Below are 26,598 nucleotides of genomic sequence, written 5' to 3' on the forward strand. Positions count from 1 at the left end.
TACTGTTTTAGTGGAGCGGGTCGAGAGCTTCAAGTTCCTTGGGGTCCAAATCACTAAAGACTTAAAATGGTCCACACACTCACAGTTGTGCAGAAGGCATGACAGCGCCTCTTCCCCCTCACAAGGTTGAAAAAGTTTGGCAGGGGCCCTCAAATACTCAGAAAGTTCTACAGCTGCACCATTGAGAGCATCTTGACTGGCTGCATCATTGCTTGGTATGGCAACAGCACCGCCCTCGATCGCAAACATCACTGGGGCCAAGCACCCTGCCATCCAGGACCTCTATATCAGGTGGTGTGAAAGGAAGGCCCAAGCCATAAACTGTTCTCTCTGCTTCTGCATGGCAAGTGGTACCGGTGCATTAAGTCTGATACCAACAGGCCCCTGAACAGCTTCTATCCCCAAGCCATACGATCTCTAAATAGCTAACAAAATCTGAGTTGACCCTTGTATTTATTTTTATTTTTGCATTGTTTCTACACACACACACACTGACTCTCCAACACAAAAATAACACGCACACACATTTATACTGACTCTACACACACAAACATCAAATGTTAATTTATGCTGCTGCTACTCTGTTTATCATATATCCTGATGCCTAGTCACTTTATTACTACCTCCATCACTCCAGTATCCCTACACATTGTAAATATTGTATTGGAACTGACCCTGTCTTACTTTTTCATGTTCTTATTTCTTATTTTTGTTCTACCTTATGTTGTTTTTAGTACTACATATTGATTACTTCATTGTTGGGTTTACTGTGCACATAACATTAAAACTTAAAACAAATGTTTATTTTATTTGTAGAATTATGTAAGGGGAATCGAAACGAAACTGCTGTAAGATTGTTACACTGAAAAAAAAATGTTTCTTTTGCAGTTCTGTACAACTCATGACACTTGAGAAAGATTACAGTGACTAGATCGATTGTGTGCAGCTTGATCGGAAACACAGTTGTCAGTGGAGACTGGTGGGATGAGCTATAGGAGTACGGGATCATTGTAATGGTTGGAATGGAATAAATGCAACAGTATCAAACCCATCAAACATATGGAAACCACATGTTTCGACTCTGTTCCTTTTAATTCCATTCCAGATAAGGCTCTTTGATTTTACCTGGATCATTTTCTCTGGGTGCTACTGCTAATCCATCAAAATAGCTCATCTAATCGGGCAAATCCTTCTTTAACATCACGTAGGTTAATGGAGAAGAGTTGTTTCAATAAACTTTGACCAAGTGCTGGATCCCTGGATAACGGAAAAGAGCGTTGGGAAATGTGACACTTGTTTGATTATTCAAATTCGGTCAACACAGTTGATCAACTTTAAGTAGCCTAGCGTGTTTGATATAAAAAGTTGATTCAATCAAAATAGGAGGAGGACTCTTACAATGAGAAAAGTTATCAGCACCACATTTTCTGTGTTTTTGTTGTTGTTTTTGTTTCGTTGATCTGTGGCATATTCATTAAGACGATTGTGTTGCAAAACGTTCTCAAACGGAAGCAAAAGGAACATAAAGGGGCGGGACAAACATTAATTTGTCCAATAGAAACTATCGTTTTCGTTGCTAAACGCAATTTTTTGGACTAATATTTTACACCCCTGGTTTGGTCATGCACTTGCATTGTGCTGTTGTAGCCCACGGGGCATGAAAACTTCCCGTGAGGAAGGGAGACACGATGGCACGTTGCATGGGAAGGAATCGGTCAGAGTTGATCGTTTGCCTGTTCGGGGCTTCTATAGTGGGATATTATATTTTTAACAGGCATAATAATCCAGGTGACATAGGTGGAACAAGTTTAAGAGAAGTTCCCATTGAGCAAGATATTGAAAATGAATTGCTTAAAAAGCCTGTTTATGACAAACCGCCGTTGGATTTAAATGCCTTAGGAGAACTGGGCAGAGCTGTCAAATTGAACCTCGTTGGAGAGGAGAAGAAAAAAGAAGAGGATAGTATTAAGAAGCACCAGATTAATACCTATGTGAGTGATATGATATCTCTCCACCGCAGCCTACCTGAAAGATGGAATCCTCTGTAAGTTGACAGTGAGTTTCAGTGTGCTGTTCATGATCTTTTTCCAGCATTCGTCTTGTGATGTAAGAGTGTTATAAAGATTTTCAAAAATATGACTGACCAAGTAAGTGTTGTACAGACCTACCCTCAGGGGCAACATGCACCCCAAAAATCTGAGCGGAAAAATATGAGGGGGGCGGTCTCGAGGGAAGCTAGAATTTTCATTTATCAAACACCTGAAACAGATTTTTTTCAGCAATCTAGACATAATCATTGTCGTTAAATCTATGTGAAACATATCCAAGCATTTTGAACTGTCAGTGGTGTGCATTCATGGATACCACGGGAAGCCAGCCCCCCCCCCCACCAAAAAAACATATACAATTATTTATCTTTTGTCTTTTCATAATTTTCCTTCAATTCATAGCATTGAATGTAAGGGAAGCCAGCAAACATTTGCTCTCCCATGTTTAAAAAAAAGAATAAAATAATAGCTAATCAGCGTTGAGCTAAACTGAGTGAGCTCATCTGTGAATGGTCCTGGTGCACCAAAAAAAAGTGTTTGGATTTGGCTTCACTCCTATCGCATCGCATCGAGATAAATACATCATTGACAGAAACAACTTGAATTATTGCATCTCATTGTGTTGTTGTCCTCCCTTGGCTAGTTAGTTAGCTAACTAAAGTTAGGAATTTGGACTTGTAGTTTTACTTAGTTCTCCGTACTGGCCAATGACAATAACAGCGATTCTGATCCAAACATAAATTCATACATTGTTGTGCCCCTGGACTGAGAGGATGGAAGTTCAATATCTAGCTAGATGTAGAAGGCTAATGTTAACTAGCTAAAGTTGCCCATGAAAGGAAGTTAGGCTAGCAAGCCAGCATTTTAGCCAGATAGCCAAGGACAAAAAAATAAATAATGTACTGTATGACAGAGTCATAGACCGTTTCGTCAACATGAAAGAGGATGATGTCATTGGCGTTTCTCTACTAGTAGGGTGAGTCAACATGTTTTTTCTACCTGTTGCACGCACACGCATAAATTAGAACCATGGACAGCCACATCATATTTAGCTTACATTGATTGGACTAAATTGTTTTTTATACCTTTTAGTTGTCATTGTATTAGACTAAGTATAGGTGATTTGTTGAGATGTTGAAATGAGGCTGGAATAGTGGCGGCAGCTCCTGTTTTCTTTGTGACTTGAGGTAACTCTCCATGGTTCTAAATCAATAGTTGTTTAGTAGTCTAAAAATGTTGGAAACTTTAACTTGCTTGACCATGCTGCAGGTAATGTAACCGTTTCGGTGCTCGACGTCGCCGGATCTACTAATCACCGCCCCCGGCAACCATCATTATGCACACCTGCTCCCCATCGTTACGCACAACTGGACCTCATCATAGAATAGAATAGAATAAAACTTTATTGTCCATCCAGGATGGAAATGTTTCTTTGGCATCACCTTCCATTAAAAGGATCACAAACACATACATTCTCACATCAGACACATTTAAACCAGTCAGTCCATCATGTTGCATACACTAACAACATAGAGGACATGAATACATTCACTCACAACTGATCACTGTGCCAACTGCACTAGATAGGTCAGTACATATACTGATACAATTTACTTTGCATTTAGTAGTCCAACAGCACAAGGAACGAATGAATGTTAGAACACGTTCTGCTTGACCGTGGGCCTTCTGAAGCGCCGGCCAGAGGGAAGCCTCTTGAACTGAGGGTGGGAGGGGTCGCCAACGACAGTCAGTGCCTTCTTTTTGGTTGCCTTGTGGAACAGAATGCTCAAATGTGCCTATGGTCGACCAATTACTTTTCTGGCTGTGTTTGCTATTCTGGTCAGTTTGCTTTTGCTCCTCACACTCAGATTACCATACCAGACTGTTACATTGAACGTGAGGATGCTCTCCACCAGCTCAGATTACCATACCAGACTGTCACATTGAACGTGAGGATGCTCTCTACCAGCTCAGATTACCATACCAGACTGTCATATTGAACGTGAGGATGCTCTCCACCAAGCTGCTGTCCACCAAGCTGCTCTCCACCAAGCTGTTGTAGCTCCAGAACATCCTGGCTGACCCCAAACCCCTTCTATTTCCTGATTAAAAATAGGCGCTGGCTTGCTTTGAAAAAAATACAGTCTGTAAACTCAGCTTGTTATCAATTTGTGTCCCTAGGTATTTTAAACACTCAACCACCTCCTCTGGTTGGTCATTCAGAGAGAGTGGTTGGGATATTGGTAAGTTCTTTCTATTGATGATCAGCTCCTTTGTCTTTTCCACATTGATGTGGAGGGCACTTGACCGGCACCATTCTTGAAAGTTGTTGTTCTGTTTTAAATAGCTGTCCCCATCTGACGTAGCATCTTTCAAAAATAGTCCTACCAGAGCCATGTCATCCGCGTACTTGAAAAGGCTCACATTGTTTCCTTGGGTCTTAATTTCATTAGTGTAGATAGAGAACAACAACGGTGAAAGGACACACCCCTGGGGCGCCCCTGTGTTCAGGGTCAGTTCATCAGAGAGGGCCCCATTCATGAAGTCCTTGATCCAACCTGCAAGGCCTCCGTTGACATTCAGGTCCAGTAGTCGTTTCAGCAGTGTGTGTATTTGCATTGTCTTTAAAGCTGAACTAAAATAAGTAAATAAAATGTGTGCATATGATTTTGCATGTTGAAGGTGACTTGCCACCATTTTCCCCAAGGTCAGGGTGGCATCTTCAGTCCCCCTCTATGCCTTAGAGGCAAACTGTAATGGGTCCAGTTGATCTGCTATGGACAGGGTAAGGTGCTTACTAACAACCCTTTCCATGTATTTGGTCAAAAGGGACGTGAGAGCAACAGGTTAAAAGTAATTTGGTGATTTGGCCCCTGACTTCTTAGGCACCGGTACAATGGTCGACACCTTCCAGGAGTTTGGCACTGTTCATGTGCTCAGCAGGAGTTGAAACAGTCGTGTGAAAACTCCCTTCAGTTGGTCGGCGCAGACCTTTAGTACTTTACCCCGTAGTCCTCCTGGGCCCGGTGCTTTGTGTGGCTTAATATTTGACAAGCAAGAGGCCCCCTCGTTCTTTGTTATCTGGACAGGAGAGGATTTGGGGATGCCGTCACATATTTGTTTACATTCGTCTTTAATGCTTGTTTTGGATTGCTTGTACAGAACCTCTGCTCCACTTTATCCTTGAAGTCTGGAACCAGCAAAACTCTTCCTAGAGCTGGTCGCCCGGCCAAACTCAGCAATTGGGGGAGAAGGGACTTAGTCATGGAGGTGACCAAGAACCCGATGGTCACTGACAGAGATCCACAGTTCTTCTGTGGAGATGGGAGAACCTTCCAGAAGGACAACGACCTCTGCAGCACTCCACCAATCAGGCCTTTATGGTAGAGTGGCCAGACTGAAGCCACTCCTCAGTAAAAGGCATATGACAGCCCGCTTGGAGTTGCCAAAAGGCACCTAAAGACTCTCAGACCATGAGAACCAAGATTCTCTGGTCTGATGAATCCAAGATTCTTAAACTCTTTGGCTGAATGCCAAGTGTCACGTCTGGAGGTAACCTGGCACCATCCCTACGGTGAAGCAGGGTGGTGGCAACATCATGCTGTGGGGATATTTTTCAGTGGCAAGGACTGGGAGACTAGTCAGGATCGAGGGAGAGATGAACGGAGCAAAGTACAGAGAGATCCTTGATGAAAACCTGCTCCAGAGTGCTCAGAACCTCAGACTGGAGCGAAGGTTCACCTTCCAATAGGACAACGACCCTAAGCACACTGCCAAGACAATGCAGGAGTGGCTTCGGGACAAGTTTGAGTGGCCCATCCAGAGCCCAATCAAACATCTCTGCGGAGACCCGGAAATAGCTGTGCAGCGACGCTCCTCATCCAACCAGACTTAAGAGTATTTGCAGAGAAGAATGGGAGAAACTCCCCAAATACAGGTGTTTTTAAAATTGATTTTACCTTTATTTAACTAGGCTGACGTCTCCTGAGGGGAAAGGTGTTGTTGTGACCTTTTCGTGACTGTCTTGGAGTGTTTGGACCATGATAGTTTGTTGGTGATGTGGATACCAAGGAACTTGAATCCCTCGACCTGCTCCACTACAGCCTCATCGATGTGAATGGGGGCCTGTTCAGCCCTACAAATTCTTATTTTCAATAACGGCCTAGGAACAGTGGGTTAACTGCCTGTTCAGGGGCAGAACAACAGATTTGTACCTTGTCAGCTCAGGGTTTTGAACTTGCAACCTTCCGGTTACTAGTCCAACTCTCTAACCACTAGGCTACCCTGCCACCCCGCCAAGCTTGTAGCGTCATACCCAAGAAGACTCAAGGCTGTAATCGCTGCCTAAGGTGCTTTAACAAAGTACTGAGTAAATGGTCTGAATAATTATGTAAATGTGATATTTCAGTTTAAAGAAATGTTGGTCTTTTGACCAATAAGATCAGCTCTGAAAACAATCTGATGTGAAAAGATCAGAATTGAGTTGTCTGTCTAATTTCAGCTTTAAACACTTTGAATACTGGCCCAGATCTATTATCTTTGGTACCAGCAATGTTTGTGCTCTAATTCCACTCCTTGTCATGCCAATGACAATCAAATGAAATTGTATTTGTCACATGCGCCAAATACAACCTTACTGTGAAATGCTTACTTACGAGCCCTTAACCAACAATGCAGTTCAAGAAAGAGTTAAGAGAATATTTACTAAATAAACTAAAGTTAAAAAATGTATAAAAAGTAACACAATAAAATAACAATAACGAGGCTGTATACAGGGAGTACCGGTACAGAGTCAATGTGCAGGGGTACAGGTTAGTCTAGGTAATTTGTACATCTAGGTAGGGGTAAAGTGACTATGCATAGATAATAAACAGCGAGACGCAGCAGTGTAAAAACAAAGGGGGGAGGTGTCAATGTAAATAGTCCGGGTGGCCATTTGAGTAATTAATTGTTCAGCAGTCTTATGGCTTGGGGGTAGAAGCTGTTAAGGAGCCTTTTGGACCTAGACTTGGCACTCCAGTACCGCTTGCCGTGCGGTAGCAGAGAGAACAGTCTATGACTAGGGTGACTGGAGTCTTTGACAATTCTTTGGGCCTTACTCTGACACTGCCTAGTATAGAGGTCCTGCATGGCAGGAAGCTTGGCCCCAGTGTTGTACTGAGCCGTACGCACTAACCTCTATAGCGCCTTACGGTCGGATGACTAGCAGTTGCCGCAGTTGCCATACCAGGCGGTGATGCAACCGGTCAGTATGCCCTCAGGGGTTCAGCTGTATAACGTTTTGAGGATCTGGGGACCCATGCCAAATCTTTTCAGTCTCCTGACGGGAAAAGCTGTTGTTGTGACCTCTTCGTGACTGTCTTATAGTGTTTGGACCATGATAGTTTGTTGGTGATGTGGATACCAAGGAACTTGAATCTTTTGACCTGCTCCACTACAGCCTCGTCGATGTGAATGGGGGCCTGTTCGGCCCTCTTTTTCTTGTAGTCCACGATCAGCTCCTTTGTCTTGCTCACGTCAAGGGAAAGGTTGTTGTCCTGGCACCACACTGCCAGGTCTCTGACCTTTTCCCTATAGGCTGTCTCATCGTTGTCGGTGATCAAGCCTACCACTTTTGTGTCGTCAGCAAACTTAATGATGGTGTTGGAGTTGTGCTTGGCCACGCAGTCATGGGTGAACAGGGTAAACTGGAGGGACTAAGCACGCACCCCTGAGGGAACCCCATGTTGAGGATCAGTGTGGCAGATGTGTTGTTGCCTACCCTTACTGCCTGGGGTGGCCCGTCAGGAAGTCTAGCATCCAGTTGCAGGGGGAGGTGTTTAGTCCCAGGGTCCTAAGCGTAGTGATGAGCTTTGTTGGCACTATGGTGTTGAACACTGAGCTGTAGTCAATGAACAGCATTCTCAGGCAGGTTACTCACTTTCTTGGGTGCAGGGACTATGGTGGTATGCTTGAAACATGTAGGTATTTCAGACTTGGTCAGGGAGAGGTTGAAGACTCTTCCCAGTTGGTCCGCGCATGCTATGAGTACATGTCCTGGTAATCTGTAATCTATAGGATTCAATTTTAGTCCTGTATTGAAGGCTGTTTGATGGTTCGTCTGAGGTCATAGCGGGATTTCTTGTAAGCGTCCGGATTAGTGTCCGACCCCTTGAAAGCGGCAGCTCTAGCCTTTAGCTCGGTGCGGATGTTGCCTGTAATCCATGGCTTCTGGTTGAGATATGTACATACGGTCACTGTGGGACGACGTCATCGATGAAACTTATTGATGAAGCCGGTGACTGAGGTGGTATACTCCTCAATGCCATTGGAACATATTCCAGTCTGTGCTAGCAAAATAGTCCTGTAGCGTAGCATCTGCGTCTTCTGACCACTTCCGTATTGAGCGAGTCACTGGTACTTCCTGCTTTAGTAGTTTTTTTCCACTTGTAAGCAGGAATCAGGAGGATAGAATTATGGTCAGATTTGCTAAATGGAGGGCGAGGGAGAGCTTTATATGTGTCTTTGTGTGTGGAGTAAAGGTGGTCTAGAGTTTTTTCCTTTTGGTTGCACACGTGGCATGCTGGTAGAAATGAGGTAAAACGGATTTAAGTTTGCCTGTATTAAAGTCCCCGGCCACTAGGCGCGCCACTTCTGGATGTTTGTTTATGGCCTCATACAACTTGTTGAGTGTGGTCTTAGTGCCAGCATTGGTTTGTGATGGTAAATAGACGGCTACGAAAAATATAAATGAAAACCCTCTCTGTAGATAGTGTGGTCTACAGCTTATCATGAGGTGCGAGCAATACCTCGAGACTTCCTTACTATTAGACTCCGTGCACCAGCTGTTATTGACAAAGAAACACACCCCACGCCTTATCTTACCAGACGTAGCTGTTCTGTCCGGCCGATTAACGGAAAACCCAGCCAACTGTACATCATCCATGTCGTCGTTCAGCCGCAATTCGGTGAAACATAAGATATTACAGTTTTTAATGCCCCGTTGGTAGGATATTCTCGAACGAAGATCATCCAGTTTATTTTCCAGTGATTACAAGTTGGCCAGTAGAATAGAGGTGGGAGGTGGGTTACTACTGTAGCACAGTTGGTTGGGAGCCCATAAAACGGCAGCCATCCCCTCCAGCGCCATTCTCAAACATTGAGTGCCAATGAGTGGCATGATGGCACAAACGGGTCTGAGATCAGGCTACAGATCTATAACAAGTGATATGTTTCTCTCTTCTCCAGTTGTAAGGACCTGAAGTATGACTACAGGAGGTTGCCATCTACCTCAGTGGTGATTGCCTTCTACAACGAGGCGTGGTCCACGCTGCTACGCACTGTCCACAGTGTCCTGGAGACATCACCTAACTTACTGCTACGAGAGGTGGTGCTGGTGGACGACTATAGTGACAGAGGTACAATCATAGACATACATGGCCTGCATGTGCTGATCTAGGATCAGGTCCCCCCTGTCCATGCAATTTGTGCTAATTGTGATTTAAAAGCCAAAATCCTAGATCAGCACTCCTACTCTGAGACCCTGATGGACAGACAGGCTTGGCTAGAGTAGACATGATATGCCATTCTGCCTGCCAAAGCAAATGAGAGACAATATCTGATGAATATGACATTCAATATGTTAAGGTCACAGGTGTAGTGCACAGTTTTTGCTCTGTACTGAAAGTGCTCTTTCTTGAAAATTTGACTTCTGACATGCAACGTTTTTTGTAGACTAATGAACAAAATACAAAATACAGTTTTTGAGTGAACTATCCCATTGAATACATTTAAATCATTTTGAATGCCAGTTGGTAAACATGCAGCCTTGCCCATCGGTCACTATTTAACCCTCTCATGACGAAGTATTGGCCAAGTGAGTCACTGGAAATATTTTATAAGATTTCTGTCAAGCAGTTGGTTGTATTATTTAATTAATTACCAATTAACCACAAAGTTCAGGCACACCTATTAGCTGAACCACGCTGTGGTAACATAACACATACCTACATTTCTTTGTCAGTCGAGGAAATGTACAATCTTGCTTTCCATCAATCATGAAATGTAAACAGCCCTTTTTGTTCCACCGCAGCTCATTTGAAGGAGCCGTTGGAAAACTACATCTCCAGCTTGAAGAAGGTGCGTCTGATCCGGGCCAGGAAGAGGGAGGGCCTGGTACGGGCCAGGCTCCTGGGGGCCTCCATTGCCACGGGTGACGTGCTGACCTTCCTGGACTGCCACTGTGAATGTCACGAGGGCTGGCTGGAGCCCCTGCTCCACAGGTGAGAAACCCCATAGCAGGCTAGGTGAAGACTGCTCTTCTTCAGTCTAATTGTGGGACTGTAGTACAGTAGTGCCTCCCTCCATTCATTCTACCTTGCAGTTGTACGTATCATGCTGCTGTGGATATGTATAGCTACATGAACTATTTTCCCCACCGATCCTCTTTTTCACCAATCCCAAACCTGTAATCCTACCTACTTAAATAAAGGTTAAATATTTCTTGTTATACTGCAACCCCCTGCCGCCTGCCGCCAAGCCTGTTGTAACCCTGTTATAACCCTGTTATACTGCAACCCCCTGCTGCCTGCAGCCAAGCCTGTTATAACCCTGTTATAACTCTGTTATACTGCAACCCCCTGCAACCTGCCGCCAACCCTGTTATAACCCTGTTATACTGCAACCCCTTGCTACCTGTCGCCAAGCCTGTTATAACCCTGTTATAACCCTGTTATACTGCAACCCCCTGCTACCTGTCGCCAACCCTGTTATAACCCTGTTATACTGCAACCCCCTGCTACCTGCCGCCAACCCTGTTATAAACCTGTTATAACCCTGTTATAGGGTGACCCCCTGCTACCTGTCGCCAACCCTGTTATAACCCTGTTATACTGCAACCCCCTGCTACCTGTCGCCCAACCCTGTTATAATCCTGTTATAACCCTGTTATAACCCTGTTATAGGGTGACCCCCTGCTACCTGCCGCCAACCCTGTTATAACCCTGTTATAGGGTGAACCCCTGCTACCTGCTGCCCAACCCTGCTATTATCCTGTTATAACCCTGTTATAGGGTGAACCCCTGCTACCTGCCGCCAACCCTGTTATAACCCTGTTATAGGGTGAACCCCTGCTACTTGCTGCCCAACCCTGTTACTATCCTGTTATAACCCTGTTATACTGCAACCCCCTGCTGCCTGCCACCAACCCTGTTAAAACCCTGTTATAACCCTGTTATAGGGTGAACCCCTGCTACCTAACCCTGTTATTATCCTGTTATAACCCTGTTATACTGCAACCCCCTGCTGCCTGCCACCAACCCTGTTATAACCCTGTTATAACCATGTTATACTGCAACCCCTTGCTACCTGCAGCCAACCCTGTTATAACCCTGTTATACTGCAACCCCTTGCTACCTGCAGCCAACCCTGTTATAACCCTGTTATAATGCAACCCCTTGCTACCTGCAGCCAACCCTGTTATAACCCTGTTATACTGCAACACCTTGTTACCTGTAGCCAACCCTGTTATAACCCTGTTGCACTGCAACCCCCTGCTACCTGCCGACAACCCTGTTATAAACCTGTTATAACCCTGTTATAGGGTGACCCCCTGCTACCTGTCGCCAACCCTGTTATAAAACTGTTATAACCCTGTTATACTGCAACCCCCTGCTACCTGTCGCCCAACCCTGTTATAACACTGTTATACTGCAACCTCCTGCTGCCTGCCACCAACCCTGTTATAACCCTGTTATGACCCTGTTATACTGCAACCCCTTGCTACCTGCAGCCAACCCTGTTATAACCCTGTTATAACCCTGTTGTACTGCAACCCCTTGCTACCTGCAGCCAACCCTGTTATAACCCTGTTATACTGCAACCCCTTGCTACCTGCAGCCAACCCTGTTATAACCCTGTTATACTGCAACACCTTGTTACCTGTAGCCAACCCTGTTATAACCCTGTTATACTGCAACCCCCTGCTACCTGCCGCCAACCCTGTTATAAACCTGTTATAACCCTGTTATAGGGTGACCCCCTGCTTCCTGTCGCCAACCCTGTTATAAACCTGTTATAACCCTGTTATACTGCAACCCCCTGCTACTTGTCGCCAACCCTGTTATAACCCTGTTAAACTGCAACCCCCGCTACCTGTCACCCAACCCTGTTATAACACTGTTATACTGCAACCCCTTGTTACCTGCAGCCAACTCTGTTATAATCCTGTTATAACCCTGTTATAGGGTGACCCCCTGCTTCCTGTCGCCAACCCTGTTATAAACCTGTTATAACCCTGTTATACTGCAACCCCCTGCTACCCGTCGCCAACCCTGTTTTAACCCTGTTAAACTGCAACCCCCTGCTACCTGTCGCCCAACCCTGTTATAACACTGTTATACTGCAACCCCTTGCTACCTGTCGCCAACCTTGTTATAACCCTGTTATAGGGTGAACCCCTGCTACCTGCTGCCCAACCCTGTTATTATCCTGTTATAACCCTGTTATAGGGTGAACCCCTGCTACCTGCCGTCAACCCTGTTATAACCCTGTTATAACCCTGTTATAGGGTGAACCCCTGCTACCTGCTGCCCAACCCTGTTATAACCCTGTTGTAACCCTGTTTTAGGGTGAACCCCTGCTACCTGCTGCCCAACCCTGTTATTATCCTGTTAAAACCCTGTTATACTGCAACCCCCTGCTGCCTGCCACCAACCCTGTTATAACCCTGTTTAACTGTAACCCCTTGCTACCTGCAGCCAACCCTGTTATAACCCTGTTATAACCCTGTTATACTGCAACCCCTTGCTACGTGCAGCCAACCCTGTTATAACCCTGTTATACTGCAACCCCTTGCTACCTGCAGCCAACCCTGTTATAACCCTGTTATACTGCAACCCCTTGCTACCTGCAGCCAACCCTGTTATAACCCTGTTATACTGCAACCCCTTGCTACCTGCAGCCAACCCTGTTATAACCCTGTTATACTGCAACCCCTTGCTACCTGCAGCCAACCCTGTTATAACCCTGTTATAACCCTGGTATACTGCAACCCCTTGCTGCCTGCAGCCAACCCTGTTATAACCCTGTTATAACCCTGTTACACTGCAACCTCCCGTGTTTACTTCTGCATTCTTCTCCTTTTCCTCCCAGGATAAAGGAGAAGCCATCGGCTGTGGTCTGTCCCGTCATCGATGTCATTGACTGGAACACTTTTCAGTATCTAGGCAACTCTAGGGAACCCCATATCGGAGGATTTGATTGGCGGCTGGTCTTCACCTGGCACCTGGTGCCAGAGTACGAGCAGAAGCACAGACGCTCTGCCATCGATGTCATCAGGTCTGTGGTACCCTAAAATCCCCAGTGTATCGGAGTGGAAAATGGTCCAATCCTAAATGAACTATCAAGATGTACTTTAAAATGACATGCATATTATTAGAGATCAACAATTGTTATAAACACCATATACTGTATAATTGATGATAATTATGCAACAAGTTTTCAAGATCTGCTCTGTAAGCTGTGTGTGTTTTGGTCTCAGGTCTCCTACTATGGCTGGAGGGCTGTTTGCTGTCAGTAAGAACTATTTCCATTACCTGGGCACGTATGACACAGGCATGGAGGTGTGGGGAGGAGAGAACCTAGAGTTCTCATTCAGGGTGAGTGTGAGTGAGAGAGAGAGAGAGTTTGTGAGCATAGTGTCTGAGCAACAAAGTGTGTGTGTGTGTGTGTGTGTGTGTAAGTAAGTGAGTGAGTGAGTGAGTGAGTGAGTGAGTAGGTAAGAGTGTGTGTGAGCGACAGTGTGTGTGAGATAGTGTGTGTGGACTTTGTGTGTGTAAGAAAATTGTGATCTGTGTGTACTTTGTGTGATACGTGTGTGTTTGCAGGACTCTATGCTGTTTATCCATGGCTTCTTTCTGACATTGCTGTCATAAGTTAAAAACTCACAGGAATCCTGTAACGGATGGTCACCATATCATTGTGAAATATGTGTGGTGATTCACTATACACTGAGTTTTACAAAACATTAAGAACACCTTCCTAATATTGAGTTGCACAGGGATGCTGGCCCATGTTGACTTCAATGCTTCCCAAAGTTGTGTCAAGTTGGCTGGATGTCCTCTGGGTGGTGGACCATACACACAGGAAACTGTTGAGTGGAAAAAAACATACACACAATCCATATCTCAATTGTCTCAAGACTTAAAAATCCTTCTTTAACCTGTTTCCTCCCTTTCATCCACACTGATTGAAGTGGATTTAACAAGTGACATCAATCAGGGATCATAGCTTTCACCTGGATTCACCTAATCAAAATCACGTTAAAGAACTCGGGACCAACATTTCTCACAGTCAATAAAGTTGCACATTTTGAAGAATTTAAACCAGCATAGAGCTCATGTTTTTCTTGATTATGTTACTTCCTGTGGGATAGAAAACAAAACCGCCACAACCGAACTCCATCCCATTTTAAAAAGACACACAAGGCTGTTCATTGTGCTGCCTGATTGAATCATGGTGTGTAGCTAATAATGTTCTCATGTTGCTCCTGCTGTTGTTGTTATTTAGATCTGGCAGTGTGGGGGCAGCCTGGAGATCCACCCCTGCTCCCACGTGGGCCACATCTTCCCCAAGAAGGCCCCCTACTCGCGGAGCAAGGCCCTGGCCAACAGCGTGCGTGCTGCCGAGGTCTGGATGGACGAGTACAAGGAGTTGTACTACCACCGTAACCCCCACGCTCGCCTGGTAGGCCAGCCCTGAACAGGGAATAGAAAAATGTGTGACTGCAGAGTTTGAAAGTTTATGGTGCTGAGATTGTTGGTTAGGATCTGTAGGGGAGGTGGTAATATTTTGCACGCATGCGCAGCTTTAAAAGTATTGATCAAATGCACTCATGTCTTTCCCTGACTGTAGACTAGAGGCCTATCAGAATGATTGATTAATCACATCTTTTCACCTCTGAGGAGACACACCGCTCCCCGCGGGCTGCTCTGTAAATGCTCTCCTGATTGAGTGTCACTTGTGATGCATAAGGACGTAGGGGACACCCGAGGGGACACTCCGTAAGGTGTGAGATTACCATCGAGAGGCACAGCTCAGTGAGTCAGAGACGCTCCGTCCCGGGAAAACCCAAGTGCCAGGTTACCAACAGGTTCAAATAAAAGAACATGTTTACATATAGCTCAATCAAGCCCAGCTGAGGTGTCACAATGAAACCAACAAAATAGTTGCAAAAGTGCAAAGGCTGCCCATCTGGCACTTGAAGGAGGCTAAAGCAAACGCTAAAAGTGTTTGAACCGAGGCCTGCCAGGGTACCAGGCTGCCAGTGTGTGTCATTAAAGGGAATGGCCTTCTGGACTGAACACAGATCAGATGCCACTCATCTCTCTGAGAGGAGGTGGATGTGCCAACTGCCAAGTGAGAAGTGCCAGGCAGAACACTATCCGCTCCACAAACACCCATTCTCTCTCTCTCTCTCCCTCACTCAGTCTCTTGTTTCCTCTGTCTTTTTCTGACGACCCACTATCGCTTTGTCTTTCTCTTCCTCTGCCACATCTCTCTTTCTCTAGCTCTTTCGCTCTCTCTTTCTTTCTCTCTCCGCTCTCTTTCTCTAGCTCTTTCGTTCTCTTTCTTTCTCTCTCCTCTTGTTCTCTTTCACTGTCTCTCTCTCCAATATTCTTATCTCCCTCTCTCTCTGCTCTGTTTGTTGGAGGTTTACTAACAGAAGTCAAATGTAATAGAACATCTTCTGCCTGTTATTCAGAAGGGGAATATGCCATTCTGCCCTTTTCAGTAGTACACAATATGAGAGACAATTGCTCTCAAGAATCTAGTGACTCGTGTTGATAAAGCTTTTGTCAAGCAATGTGATGTTTTCTAATATCTCTCAGTATGTACTTGTTATTTCCTGTTCAACTTTTAATTCACACCAGTTGAAACCTGCCTATCACTACTTGTAGCAGAAGTGAGTAGGATTGCAAAATGTCCCTACTTTACCAAAATTCCTTGGTTTTCCAGACATTCAGGTTGTAGTGTTCCCAGATTTCCTGCTTAACTGCTTGACTGATCACTTCCTTCTCTTGGGTCTAAATAAATTGATGAGCAACCAATTAGAGCTGTGTTCAGGCGTGCCGCTCGCATCCATCATCCTGAGGCATTGCTCACTCCCCTCCAACAGGGGCTTGACTCCAAACAGATGTTCCTCTGTGGACCATAGCTCACACCTAACAACCCCTCTGGAGTGGTAAAACACAGTAAACCACCACGCAGAAATTAAGAAATGCTGATGATGATATTAGAATGCTGTGGATGGTGCTGTGGATTGTAAAGTTTATTTGTGTTAACTGCTCTAGGGTAGGGGGCAGCATTCGGAACTTTGTATGAAAAGCATGCCCAAATTAAACGGCCTGCTACTCGGGCCCAGAAGATATGATATGCATATAACTGGTGGATTTGGATAGAAAACAATCTCAAGTTTCCAAAACTGTTAAAATGGTGTATGTGAGTATAACAGAACTGATTTGGCAGGCGAAAATCTGAGAAAGATCCATTCAGGAAGTAGTTTTGTAGTTTTCTATTCTATGCCATTCAGTATCCATTGACTTAGGACTCAAATTGCAGTTCCTATGCCTTCCACTAGATGTCAACAGTCTTTAGAAATTGTTTCAGGCTTGTATTCTGATAAATGAGGGAGTAAGACCAGTCTGAATGAGTGGACCCTATCGTGTCACAGAGCTTTTTCATGCACAATCCCAAGAGAGTGCCTTTCTTGTTTACCTTTTTATATTGACAACGTTATTGTCCGGTTGAAATATTATAGATCATTTAGGCTAAAAACAACCTGAGGATTGAATATAAACATCGTTTGACATGTTTCTATGAACTTTACGGATACAATTTGGATTTTTTTTGTCTGCCTGTTTTGAATGCGTTTGAGCCTGTGGATTACTGAAGAAAACATGCAAACAAAACAGAGGTTTTTGGATATAAAGAGACTTTATCGAACAAAAGGAACATTTATTGAGTAAATGAATGTCTTCTGAGTGCAAACATATGAAGATCATCAAAGGTAAAGGATTAATTTTATCTCTATTTCTGACTTGTGTAATTCTTCTACTTGTCTGGTTACTGTTTGTAATGATTTGTCTGCTGGGCTATGTTCTCAAATAATCGTAAGGTATGCTTTCGCCGTAAAGCTTTTTTAAAATCTGACACCGTGGTTGGATTCACAAGAAGTTAATCTTTAAACCTATGTAAATATGTTTTGTTTTCTGAAGTTTTATAATGACTATTTCTGTATTTGAATGTGGCGCTCTGTAATCTCACTGGATGTTGGCCAGGTGGGACGCCAGCGTCCCACATACCCTAGAGAGGTTGCTTAAAGGGATCAATCACACACAAAAGTTTAGCATTTAGCATTTTGTTTATTAGTCCACTGTTAATACAATCCCCCAAAATGTTGCATGTCAAGTTTTCAAGATACAGAGCAGTAGAGAGCACACCCTGTGATGATTATGCATGTTTTGAGTGAACTCTCCTTCAATAGTGACCAGGATGCAGTGGTACACAGCCAGGTGGAAGTGATTATGTGTGATTTGGGGTTGTGTGCAACAGAAGAGGAGTGTGATGCAAAAGTCTGTTTTTGTAATGTGTCAATGTACTGTATGTGATGGGTTTGTGGTGTGTGTGTGAGAGAGAGATGTAAACATTTTGAAAAACCATATATGGTGCTGTTGTCTGTCATTGCACACAATATACCCAGAGACTCAAACAGACGAAGTCGGTTTCACATTTTATTTCTGAACTCATATCAGCATTGGCTCAAAATAAATACCCTTTTATGATGCACAATCCTTCTAATAAAATGTTTACATTTCAGGTAAAGAATAAGTTCTGTCTTAGCCTGAAATCCAGAAGCTGTTTTTCTAACATTCTACTCTGTGTCATGTTTAGCATGGCAAGGAGTGGAGTGATAACTGGTACCCAGGCTAGTCCTGTCTATGCTTATAGAAGACTCTAGTCCATAGATTGGAAAGAAATGTGGAACTAAAGTTTCTTGTGCCGTTGTTGTTGTCAGGAGGCCTTTGGGGATGTGACAGACAGGAGGAAGCTCAGGACCCAGTTAGGATGTAAGGACTTCAAGTGGTACCTGGAGAACATCTATCCTGATATCCACGTTCCTGAGGACAGGCCTGGGACGTTTGGAATGGTGAGGAGAATGCTGCCATTTTGACTCCAGGGACAAATTCATTTGGCAAACGGAAACAGACCGACACTATCTGAACTTGTCCTGTAAGAAAAGCTTGTTATCGTTTACCTATACTACGGTGTGCCTTAATGAACCTCACATTGGCACCACATGAACCTTTTTTATTAAAGGGATAGTGCACTCAAACGTCAGTTATCATAGACAATGTTGAACTTTTTCTTGACTCCCCGTACTCATATCTGTACTATACCAATGGCATCTGCATGTTGTTTCCCTCTAGCTGAAGAACAGAGGCATGTCCAGCTACTGCTTTGACTACAATCCTCCTGACGACCATAACCTGGTGGGCCACCGAATCATCCTCTACCCCTGTCATGGCATGGGACAAAACCAGGTAGCTATAGCTCCATCTTTACTCTCTATGTCCTTCATTTAAAACCAGGTAGCTATAGCTCCATCTTTACTCTCCATGTCCTCATTTAAAACCAGGTAGCTATAGCTCCATCTTTACTCTCCATGTCCTCATTTAAAACCAGGTAGCCATAGCTCCATCTTTACTCTCCATGTCCTCATTTAAAACCAGGTAGCTATAGCTCCATCTTTACTCTCCATGTCCTTCATTTAAAACCAGGTACAGTTGAAGTCGGAAGTTCACATACACAGCCAAATACATTTAAACTCAGTTTTCACAATTCCTGACATTTAATCCAAGTAAAAATTCCCTGTTTTAGGTCAGTTAGGATCACCACTTTATTTTAAGAATGTGAAATGGGCCTCCCGGGTGGCGCAGTGGTTAAGGGCGCTGTACTGCAGAGTCCCTGGGTTCGCGCCCAGGCTCTGTCGTAACCGTCCGCGACCGGGAGGTCTGTGGGGCGACGCACAATTGGCCTAGCGTCGTCCGGGTTAGGGAGGGATTGGTCGGTAGGGATCTCCTTGTCCTGTGGCGGGCCGGGCGCAGTGCGCGCTAGCCAAGGTTGCCAGGTGTAGCCTCCGACACATTGGTGCGGCTGGCTTCCGGGTTGGATGCGCGCTGTGTTAAGAAGCAGTACGGCTGGTTGGGTTGTGTATCGGAGGACGCATGACATTCAGCCTTCGTCTCTCCCGAGCCCGTACGGGAGTTGTAGCAATGAGACAAGATAGTAGCTACTACAGCAATTGGATACCACGAAATTGGGGAGAAAAAAGGGGTACACATTTTTTTTTTTTTTATAATTTAAAAAAGAATGTGAAATGTCAGAATAAGTCAAGTGATTTTTTTCAGCTTTAATTTCTATCATCACATTCTCAGTGGGTCAGAAGTTTACATACACTCAATTAGTATTTGGTAGTATTGCCTTTAAATTGTTTAACGTTTCAGGTAGCCTTCCACAAGCTTCCCACAAGTTGGGTGAATTTTGGCCCATTCCTCCTGACAGAGCTGGTGTAACTGAGCCAGGTTTGTAGGCCCCCTTGCTAGCACACACTTTTTCAGTTCTGCCCACAAATTTTCTATAGGATTGAGGTCAGGGCTTTGTGATGGCGACTCCAATACCTTGACTTTGTTGTCCATAAGCCATTTTGCCACAACTTTGAAAGTATGCTTGGGGTCAGTGTCCATTTGGAAAACCCATTTGCGACCAAGCTTTAACTTTCTGACTGATGTCTATAGATGTTGCGTCAATATATCCACATAATTTTCCATCCTCATGATGCCATCTATTTTGTGAAGTGCACCAGTCCCTCCTGCAGCAAAGCACCCCCACAACATGATGCTGCCACCCCCGTGCTTCACGGTTAGGATGGTGTTCTTCAGATTGCAGGCCTCCCCCTTTTTCCTCCAAACATAACAATGGTCATTATGGCCAAACAGTTCTATTTTTGTTGCATCAGACCAGAGGACATTTCTCCAAAAATTATGATCTTTGTCCCCATGTGCAGTTGCAAACTGTAGTCTGGCTTTTTTATGGCAGTTTTGGAGCAGTGGCTTCTTCCTTGCTGAGCGGCCTTTCAGGTTATGTAATATAGGACTCATTTTACAGTGGATATAGATACTTTTGTACCTGTTCCCTTCAGCACAAGGTCCTTTGCTGTTTTTCTGGGATTGATTTGCACCTTTCGCACCAAAGTACATTCATCTCTGAGACAGAACGCGTCTCCTTCCTGAGCGGTATGACGGCTGTGTGGTCCCATGGTGTGTATAATTGCATTTGGAAATTGCTCCCAAGGATGAACCTTGGCTGATTTCTTTTGATTTTCCCATGATGTCAAGCGAAGAGGCACTGGGTTTGAAGGTAGGCCTTGAAATACATCCACAGGTACACCTCCAATTGACTCAAATTATGTCAATTAGCCTATCAGAAGCTTCTAAAGCCATGACATCATTTTCTGGAATTTTCCAAGCTGTTTGTAAACTTTGTAAACTTAGCTATAACTTAGCAACTGTAGCTATAACTCCATGTTTACTCTCCTTGTCCTTCATTTAAAACCAGGTAGTTATAACTCCATCTTTACTCTCCATGTCCAACATTAAGTAGTGGTCCATACACTGGTGTGCTAGCTTACAGCTGTCATGGTAAACAATGCTCACAGGGCTTTCATGGCCAATAGCCTTTTCATGGCTTAGTGGTTATTTGGCTTTTGACTGGGCCTGGCAGACAGCATGTGGATAGTGGAAAGAGTGTTTGTCTCATGGCTTCAGATGATAATTTACATTGACAAGTATAAAATTGCTTTTTGAATTTGGACTGAAAGGATAGTGATGAAAGCAGTTACCATCACGCTCAACCTTAAACTTAAATAGTCTTTGTTTGGTATGTTGAACCAGTAAAACATCATTTTTGCGCCCAAAGGATAAAGAGAGTATTGTACAAAAGTGATATCCAGTGTGGGCTACATTGAGCCCCTTACAAGTAGGCATTGTTATTTCAGCACCCCTCTGTGTATCCACTGGGGTGCCTTACTTTGTACTGGCAACTGAAATGGACACAACAAAACTCACACTACACTGCCGAGATTGCCCACACTCTGCTGGTCTCACCCTGCGTCTCACCCTACGTCTCTCCTGCTGCAGTTCTTTGAGTACTCCAGTAAGAGAAGTGAGATCCGCTATAACACCAGGGACCCAGCAGGGTGCGCTGTGGGGGACGCCGTCTCCACCTACCTGACTGTGCACCTGTGCAAGAATCCCCGGCAGCCTGTGCCACAGGACCAGAAGTTTGTCCTCAGAGAGGTGAGGGGGAAAGGGACTATGCATCCTAAATGGTAACCTATTCCCTATATATGAGGGCCCTGGTCAAAATGGCACCCTATTTTCTACACTGTTTAGACAATAGGGTATCATTTGGGACGCAGCCAAGAGCTTGTCCTCAAGTGAATGGGTAGGATGGGATGGAGGTGAGGGGGGGAAGTATGGGAATTTTTGGAGGGAAATGCAGACTTTAACGACAAGGAAGTGGGACAGGAAAACTGGGAGCAGAGGAAGTGGTTTGGGGGAGGGTTGAGAATAGGGGAGGTTTTGGTAACAGAAAGAAGGTGAGGGATAGTGTGAGACTATGGGCCAGAGAGAACAAGGGTGGCTTAGAAAGAGGGACAGTGGTGGCTCGTAGGCTTTAGATATACGAGGACAGGCTCATTGTAATGGAATTAATGTAAGGGTATCAAGCACATGGAAACCATATGTTTAATACCATTCAGCCATTACAATGAACCAGTCCTCCTATATCTCCGCCCACCACCCTCCTCTGAAGAGGGTGGAGAAAAGAGAGTGGAGTGCGTTGTGGAACACCCAGAGGAACATACATGGACCTATACAGGAAGTGTGTAGCTAAATGTTGGTTTTCACTAATCACTCATGTGTTCTATGTGTGTGACGTTGAGTTTCTTGTCCGAGCGGCCTCGAGGCCTTCAGAGCATGCTCAAAGGAAATCTTTGACAAACACTGACATTAAGCCCCTCCCCTCTCAGCTCTCATCTCTCTCGTTCTCTCTCAGCGATATCTCTCTCTCTTTCACAGTTCTCAAATTTTCACACTGTCAGTGCTCTCTCTCTCTCAGCATTCTCATAAAATGTCTCTCCTTCTCACCCACCCACCAGTGCCTTAGCCTCCACAGACTCTAACTCCCTTCAGATACAGAATCAACCGGGTATCACTTTAGTAAATCAAATCCCCATAGTCTTTCTATGGAGTAGTAGAGGTCACATAATCTAATAATGTCTTTTGGATAGCTTTGATGTAGCAGTTTGTACACAATGGATCATAGAACATTGAGGTAGCCTATTGTCTGGGTGTGCTTACTTGGTTGTTTATGTGTTCAGTGTAGCCATCTATATAGCTGGAGCTAAAGCATTCTATCTAAATGGAGAGGGCAAGGAAGAGAGGTAGGGAGAGAGAGCAAGCGACAGAAAGCAGGGGGACAATTTCTTGGCCCTCTCTCTCCATATTCAAACATGAGGATTTCAATGTACTGTGATATTGCTGTTTTCACACTGCACTGCTCCCCTCTCTGTAATGTCTGTAGTCTCTTGTGTTCCTGGATGTAGTCTACACACCAGTGGTTCACAACTCCACTCCTCCAGGGCTGTATGCAGTCCTACTGCTGTTAATATGCCTTTGGTGCTCATTTATCATTGAGTCCACACACTTGGTTGCTCAGGTCACGCACGCCTCCATCTCAATCATCAAGTTTGCGGACGACACAACAGTGGTAGGCTTGATTACCAACAACGACGAGACGGCCTACAGGGAGGAGGTGAGGGCCCTCGGATGTGGTGTTAAGGAAAATAACCTCACACTCAACGTCAACAAAACTAAGGAGATGATTGTGGACTTCAGGAAACAGCAGAGGGAACACCCCCCTATCCACATCGATGGAACAGTAGTGGAGAGGGTAGCAAGTTTTAAGTTCCTCGGCATACACATCACAGACAAACTGAATTGGTCCACTCACACAGACAGCATTGTGAAGAAGGCGCAGCAGCGCCTCTTCAACCTCAGGAGGCTGAAGAAATTTGGCTTGTCACCAAAAGCACTCACAAACTTCTACAGATGCACAATCGAGAGCATCCTGACGGGCTGTATCACCGCCTGGTACGGCAACTGCTCCGCCCACAACCGTAAGGCTCTCCAGAGGGTAGTGAGGTCTGCACAACGCATCACCGGGGGTAAACTACCTGCCCTCCAGGACACCTACACCACCCGATGTTACAGGAAGGCCATAAAGATCATCAAGGACATCAACCACCCGAGCCACTGCCTGTTCACCCCGCTATCATCCAGAAGGCGAGGTCAGTACAGGTGCATCAAAGCTGGGACCGAGAGACTGAAAAACAGCTTCTATCTCAAGGCCATCAGACTGTTAAACAGCCACCACTAACATTGAGTGGCTGCTGCCAACACACTGACACTGACTCAACTCCAGCCACTTTAATAATGGGAATTGATGGGAAATGATGTAACTATATCACTAGCCACTTTAAACAATGCTACCTTATATAATGTTACTTACCCTACATTATTCATCTCATATGCATACGTATATACTGTACTCTATATCATCGACTGTATCCTTATGTAATACATGTATCACTAGCCACTTTAACTATGCCACTTTGTTTACATACTCATCTCATATGTATATACTGTACTCGATACCATCTACTGTATCTTGCCTATGCTGCTCTGTACCATCACTCATTCATATATCCTTATGTACATATTCTTTATCCCCTTACACTGTGTATAAGACAGTAGTTTTGGAATTGTTAGTTAGATTACTTGTTGGTTATTACTGCATTGTCGGAACTAGAAGCACAAGCATTTCGCTACACTCGCATTAACATCTGCTAACCATGTGTATGTGACAAATAACATTTGATTTGATTAGATATTAGCTGGTTAGAAGGCAAGGATGAAGACCAGCATTAGGTAACAGGCCTGAAGGGCTACTCTATACTAGTGGTCCATTTGGTCTGTCTTGTAAAACAGATTGTATTTCAATAACCTGTATGAATAAAGGTGACATGTTCTAAATCACTCTTCTCCAATAGGACGGCACCCTTTACCACGTGATGACCCAGAAGTGTGTCCAGGCCGTGGACAAGTCGGACAACGGCAGCCGTGCCCCCGCCCTGCGGCCCTGCTCGGACCACGCCAACCAGAAGTGGTTCTTTGAGGAGAGGGGGGAATAGTGGAGCGAGCCAGACGAAATCTCTAACACTGGGGTGGAGGAACAACCAAACCCATATCCTGTAGTTGAGGGAGAGGGATGGAGGCCCCAAGACCCATACTCAGGTCCAGTGTCCCTATGCTGTGGAGATAGCCTGGGTCGTTTTCACTAGGAACTAAACAGAAAAAAACTTGCTGAAACGGGGAGGTACTAATTGAATTAGTGCAATTGGAATCACTTGTTTTTGTTTTCTGTTGCACACTGTTTTGAATTGTTGTGCCCTAATGAATATTACCCAAGTCAGGCGAAGCAGGAACCGCTATCTTACCTCCTGTATCTATGCACAACCTTGTGCTTGCTCGACAACGTTTGATATTAACACATACCACATATCTGCTTCTCCAATCTTTTTATTCATTTTTATTAACATTGTTTGTGTTTTCAAACACAGTTTTACATCCAGGGATTTAATGACAACTGTTGCAATTGTTCATGCTGTTATTTACATTTACATTTAAGTCATTTTAAGTAATCTTCTTATCCACAGTGATTTACAGTACACTAAGTTATTTTTTTGTTTTGTTTTTCAATGGTTAAGGGCTGTGTCCACTCACTTCAAGGGGGTAACACCCATTTGAGGATGAGGGGTACACCCATAAAGAATGATAGAGGCCCCAAAAGGTCGTATTTGCATGGGCAACACCATTGAGAGCTTCCACCAATTTAATGCAGTCAACTGGGTGGGACTTCCAACTTCATTGGCTGTTCCCTCCTGGTGACCCTGTTGGATTCATGTCATCAAGAGGGAACAGCAAATAGTTTAGAAGGAAATGTACTACTTCAAAATGGAGATTGTCTTTGCCCCTGGTAGTGGATGTTTTTGGCATTGCAGTGTTCTTGACAGAGTGACAGTATGTACTTACTTGCATTACATTGCAGCTGGATAGCTCAGACTCAACCTCTAGAGGGCGGCAAAGCTTCCATCTTGTGTGCTGATCTTTTTCCCACTCCAACCAATATGCTCTCAGCTCAGTGACGTGTGTGCATGGTTCATTTTTATTAGTGATGCATTTACGTCTGTCCCTCATTGTAAGGTCAACCCTCTTTTGTGAACAGAACTCTTGTTTTAATATGGTGAAACCATGACCTTTTTTTGATCATCTAATTGTCAAATCATAGAGTAAAAAGCCGGTTCTACTCTTTCTGGCCATTTTCTATTGTTTTGTGGTGGAAAACTGAGTGGGTAGATTATAGAACGTCCACCCTGTTGCCCATAGATCTTTATTTAATTGTTTTAAACTTGCATTCAACTGTCACCCCCTGTTGCACAGAACAAGCTTTCATTCCCCCTGTCACAACAGGATTGATGGTGATTTAAGAAGAAATCGTTAACCTTGTTACTGTCAACCCTGTTACTTTATTTGCCACTGAATAGGCACTTACTATATTAATTTTTTTATTTAACCTCTTAAGATGGGAAAACGTGTGTTTTATGAAGATGAACATGTGCTCTTTAGGTGAAATCAAAAGGTGCCGAATTGGTGGAATGACCCAAAACGATATATATATATATATATGTGTCTGTTAATTTCATTACATTAATGTCAAATTAGATATTTACTCAGTTTGTTTCCACTTGACTCTATTTCCTGCAACAACAAATAGGACAGCGATTGTTGGCATTGAATAAGAAACGTTAATTTAGGCCAATTGGGCGATTTTACCCTGAATAACTCCCTTACCTGATGCAAAAATAGATATCAAAAAAGATTTAAAGACAAAATATATCACTTATTCCCTACAGTTATAGTGCATAAGGTGTCAAAAGATATAGCCTATGTGTATGAAAGAGTGATATCTTATGCAAGGAGGTTGTGACCAATTGTGGACGTATCGATCCCTATTTAGCCTAGAAGTGTGGATGTGTGTGGTCACATAGTCGTTGCATTTTTGGTGGATGTTGGGTACACAGCGGTGACACACCCACACACATAGTATCTTGCTGACAGGTCATAGAATAGGGCGGTGCTTCTCTATCATCGTACGTCATAAAGTGGGATGTTCTGCAAGCTGTGCACTATGCAATTCTGTTTTGTTTTTCTTCACGGTGTTCTATGTACAGTACCAGTCAAAAGTTTGGCCACACCTACTCATTCAAGTGTTTTTCTTTATATTTAATATTTTCTACATTGTAGAATAATAGGGAAGACATCAAAACCAA

General features: G+C 44.2%; 1 protein-coding gene across 1 annotated transcript; it reads left to right on the forward strand.

Moving 5' to 3' along the window:
- The first annotated feature begins 1,104 nt into the window (after positions 1–1,104).
- On the forward strand, positions 1,105–25,579 carry LOC110488037 (polypeptide N-acetylgalactosaminyltransferase 12). Its single transcript, XM_036971579.2, has 10 exons — positions 1,105–2,044; positions 9,276–9,445; positions 10,120–10,309; positions 13,179–13,364; positions 13,567–13,684; positions 14,595–14,771; positions 18,103–18,234; positions 18,515–18,628; positions 21,284–21,442; positions 24,259–25,579. Exons 1-10 carry the CDS (start codon positions 1,689–1,691, stop codon positions 24,397–24,399), a joined length of 1,743 nt encoding a protein of 580 aa, XP_036827474.1. The 5' UTR covers positions 1,105–1,688; the 3' UTR covers positions 24,400–25,579.
- The last annotated feature ends 1,019 nt before the right edge of the window (positions 25,580–26,598 follow it).

Source organism: Oncorhynchus mykiss, chromosome 30, assembly GCF_057628025.1.
Source record: "Oncorhynchus mykiss isolate SJ-2025 chromosome 30, ASM5762802v1, whole genome shotgun sequence".
NCBI classification, from domain to species: Eukaryota; Metazoa; Chordata; class Actinopteri; order Salmoniformes; family Salmonidae; genus Oncorhynchus; species Oncorhynchus mykiss.

Coding starts and splice junctions, on each gene's coding strand:
- LOC110488037 (XM_036971579.2), top strand. CDS start 1,689: ATGGCACGTTGCATGGGAAGGAATCGGTCAGAGTTGATCGTTTGCCTG. Junction 10,310..13,178: donor CTGGAGCCCCTGCTCCACAG/GTGAGAAACCCC, acceptor TTTTCCTCCCAG/GATAAAGGAGAAGCCATCGG. Junction 21,443..24,258: donor AGAAGTTTGTCCTCAGAGAG/GTGAGGGGGAAA, acceptor CTTCTCCAATAG/GACGGCACCCTTTACCACGT.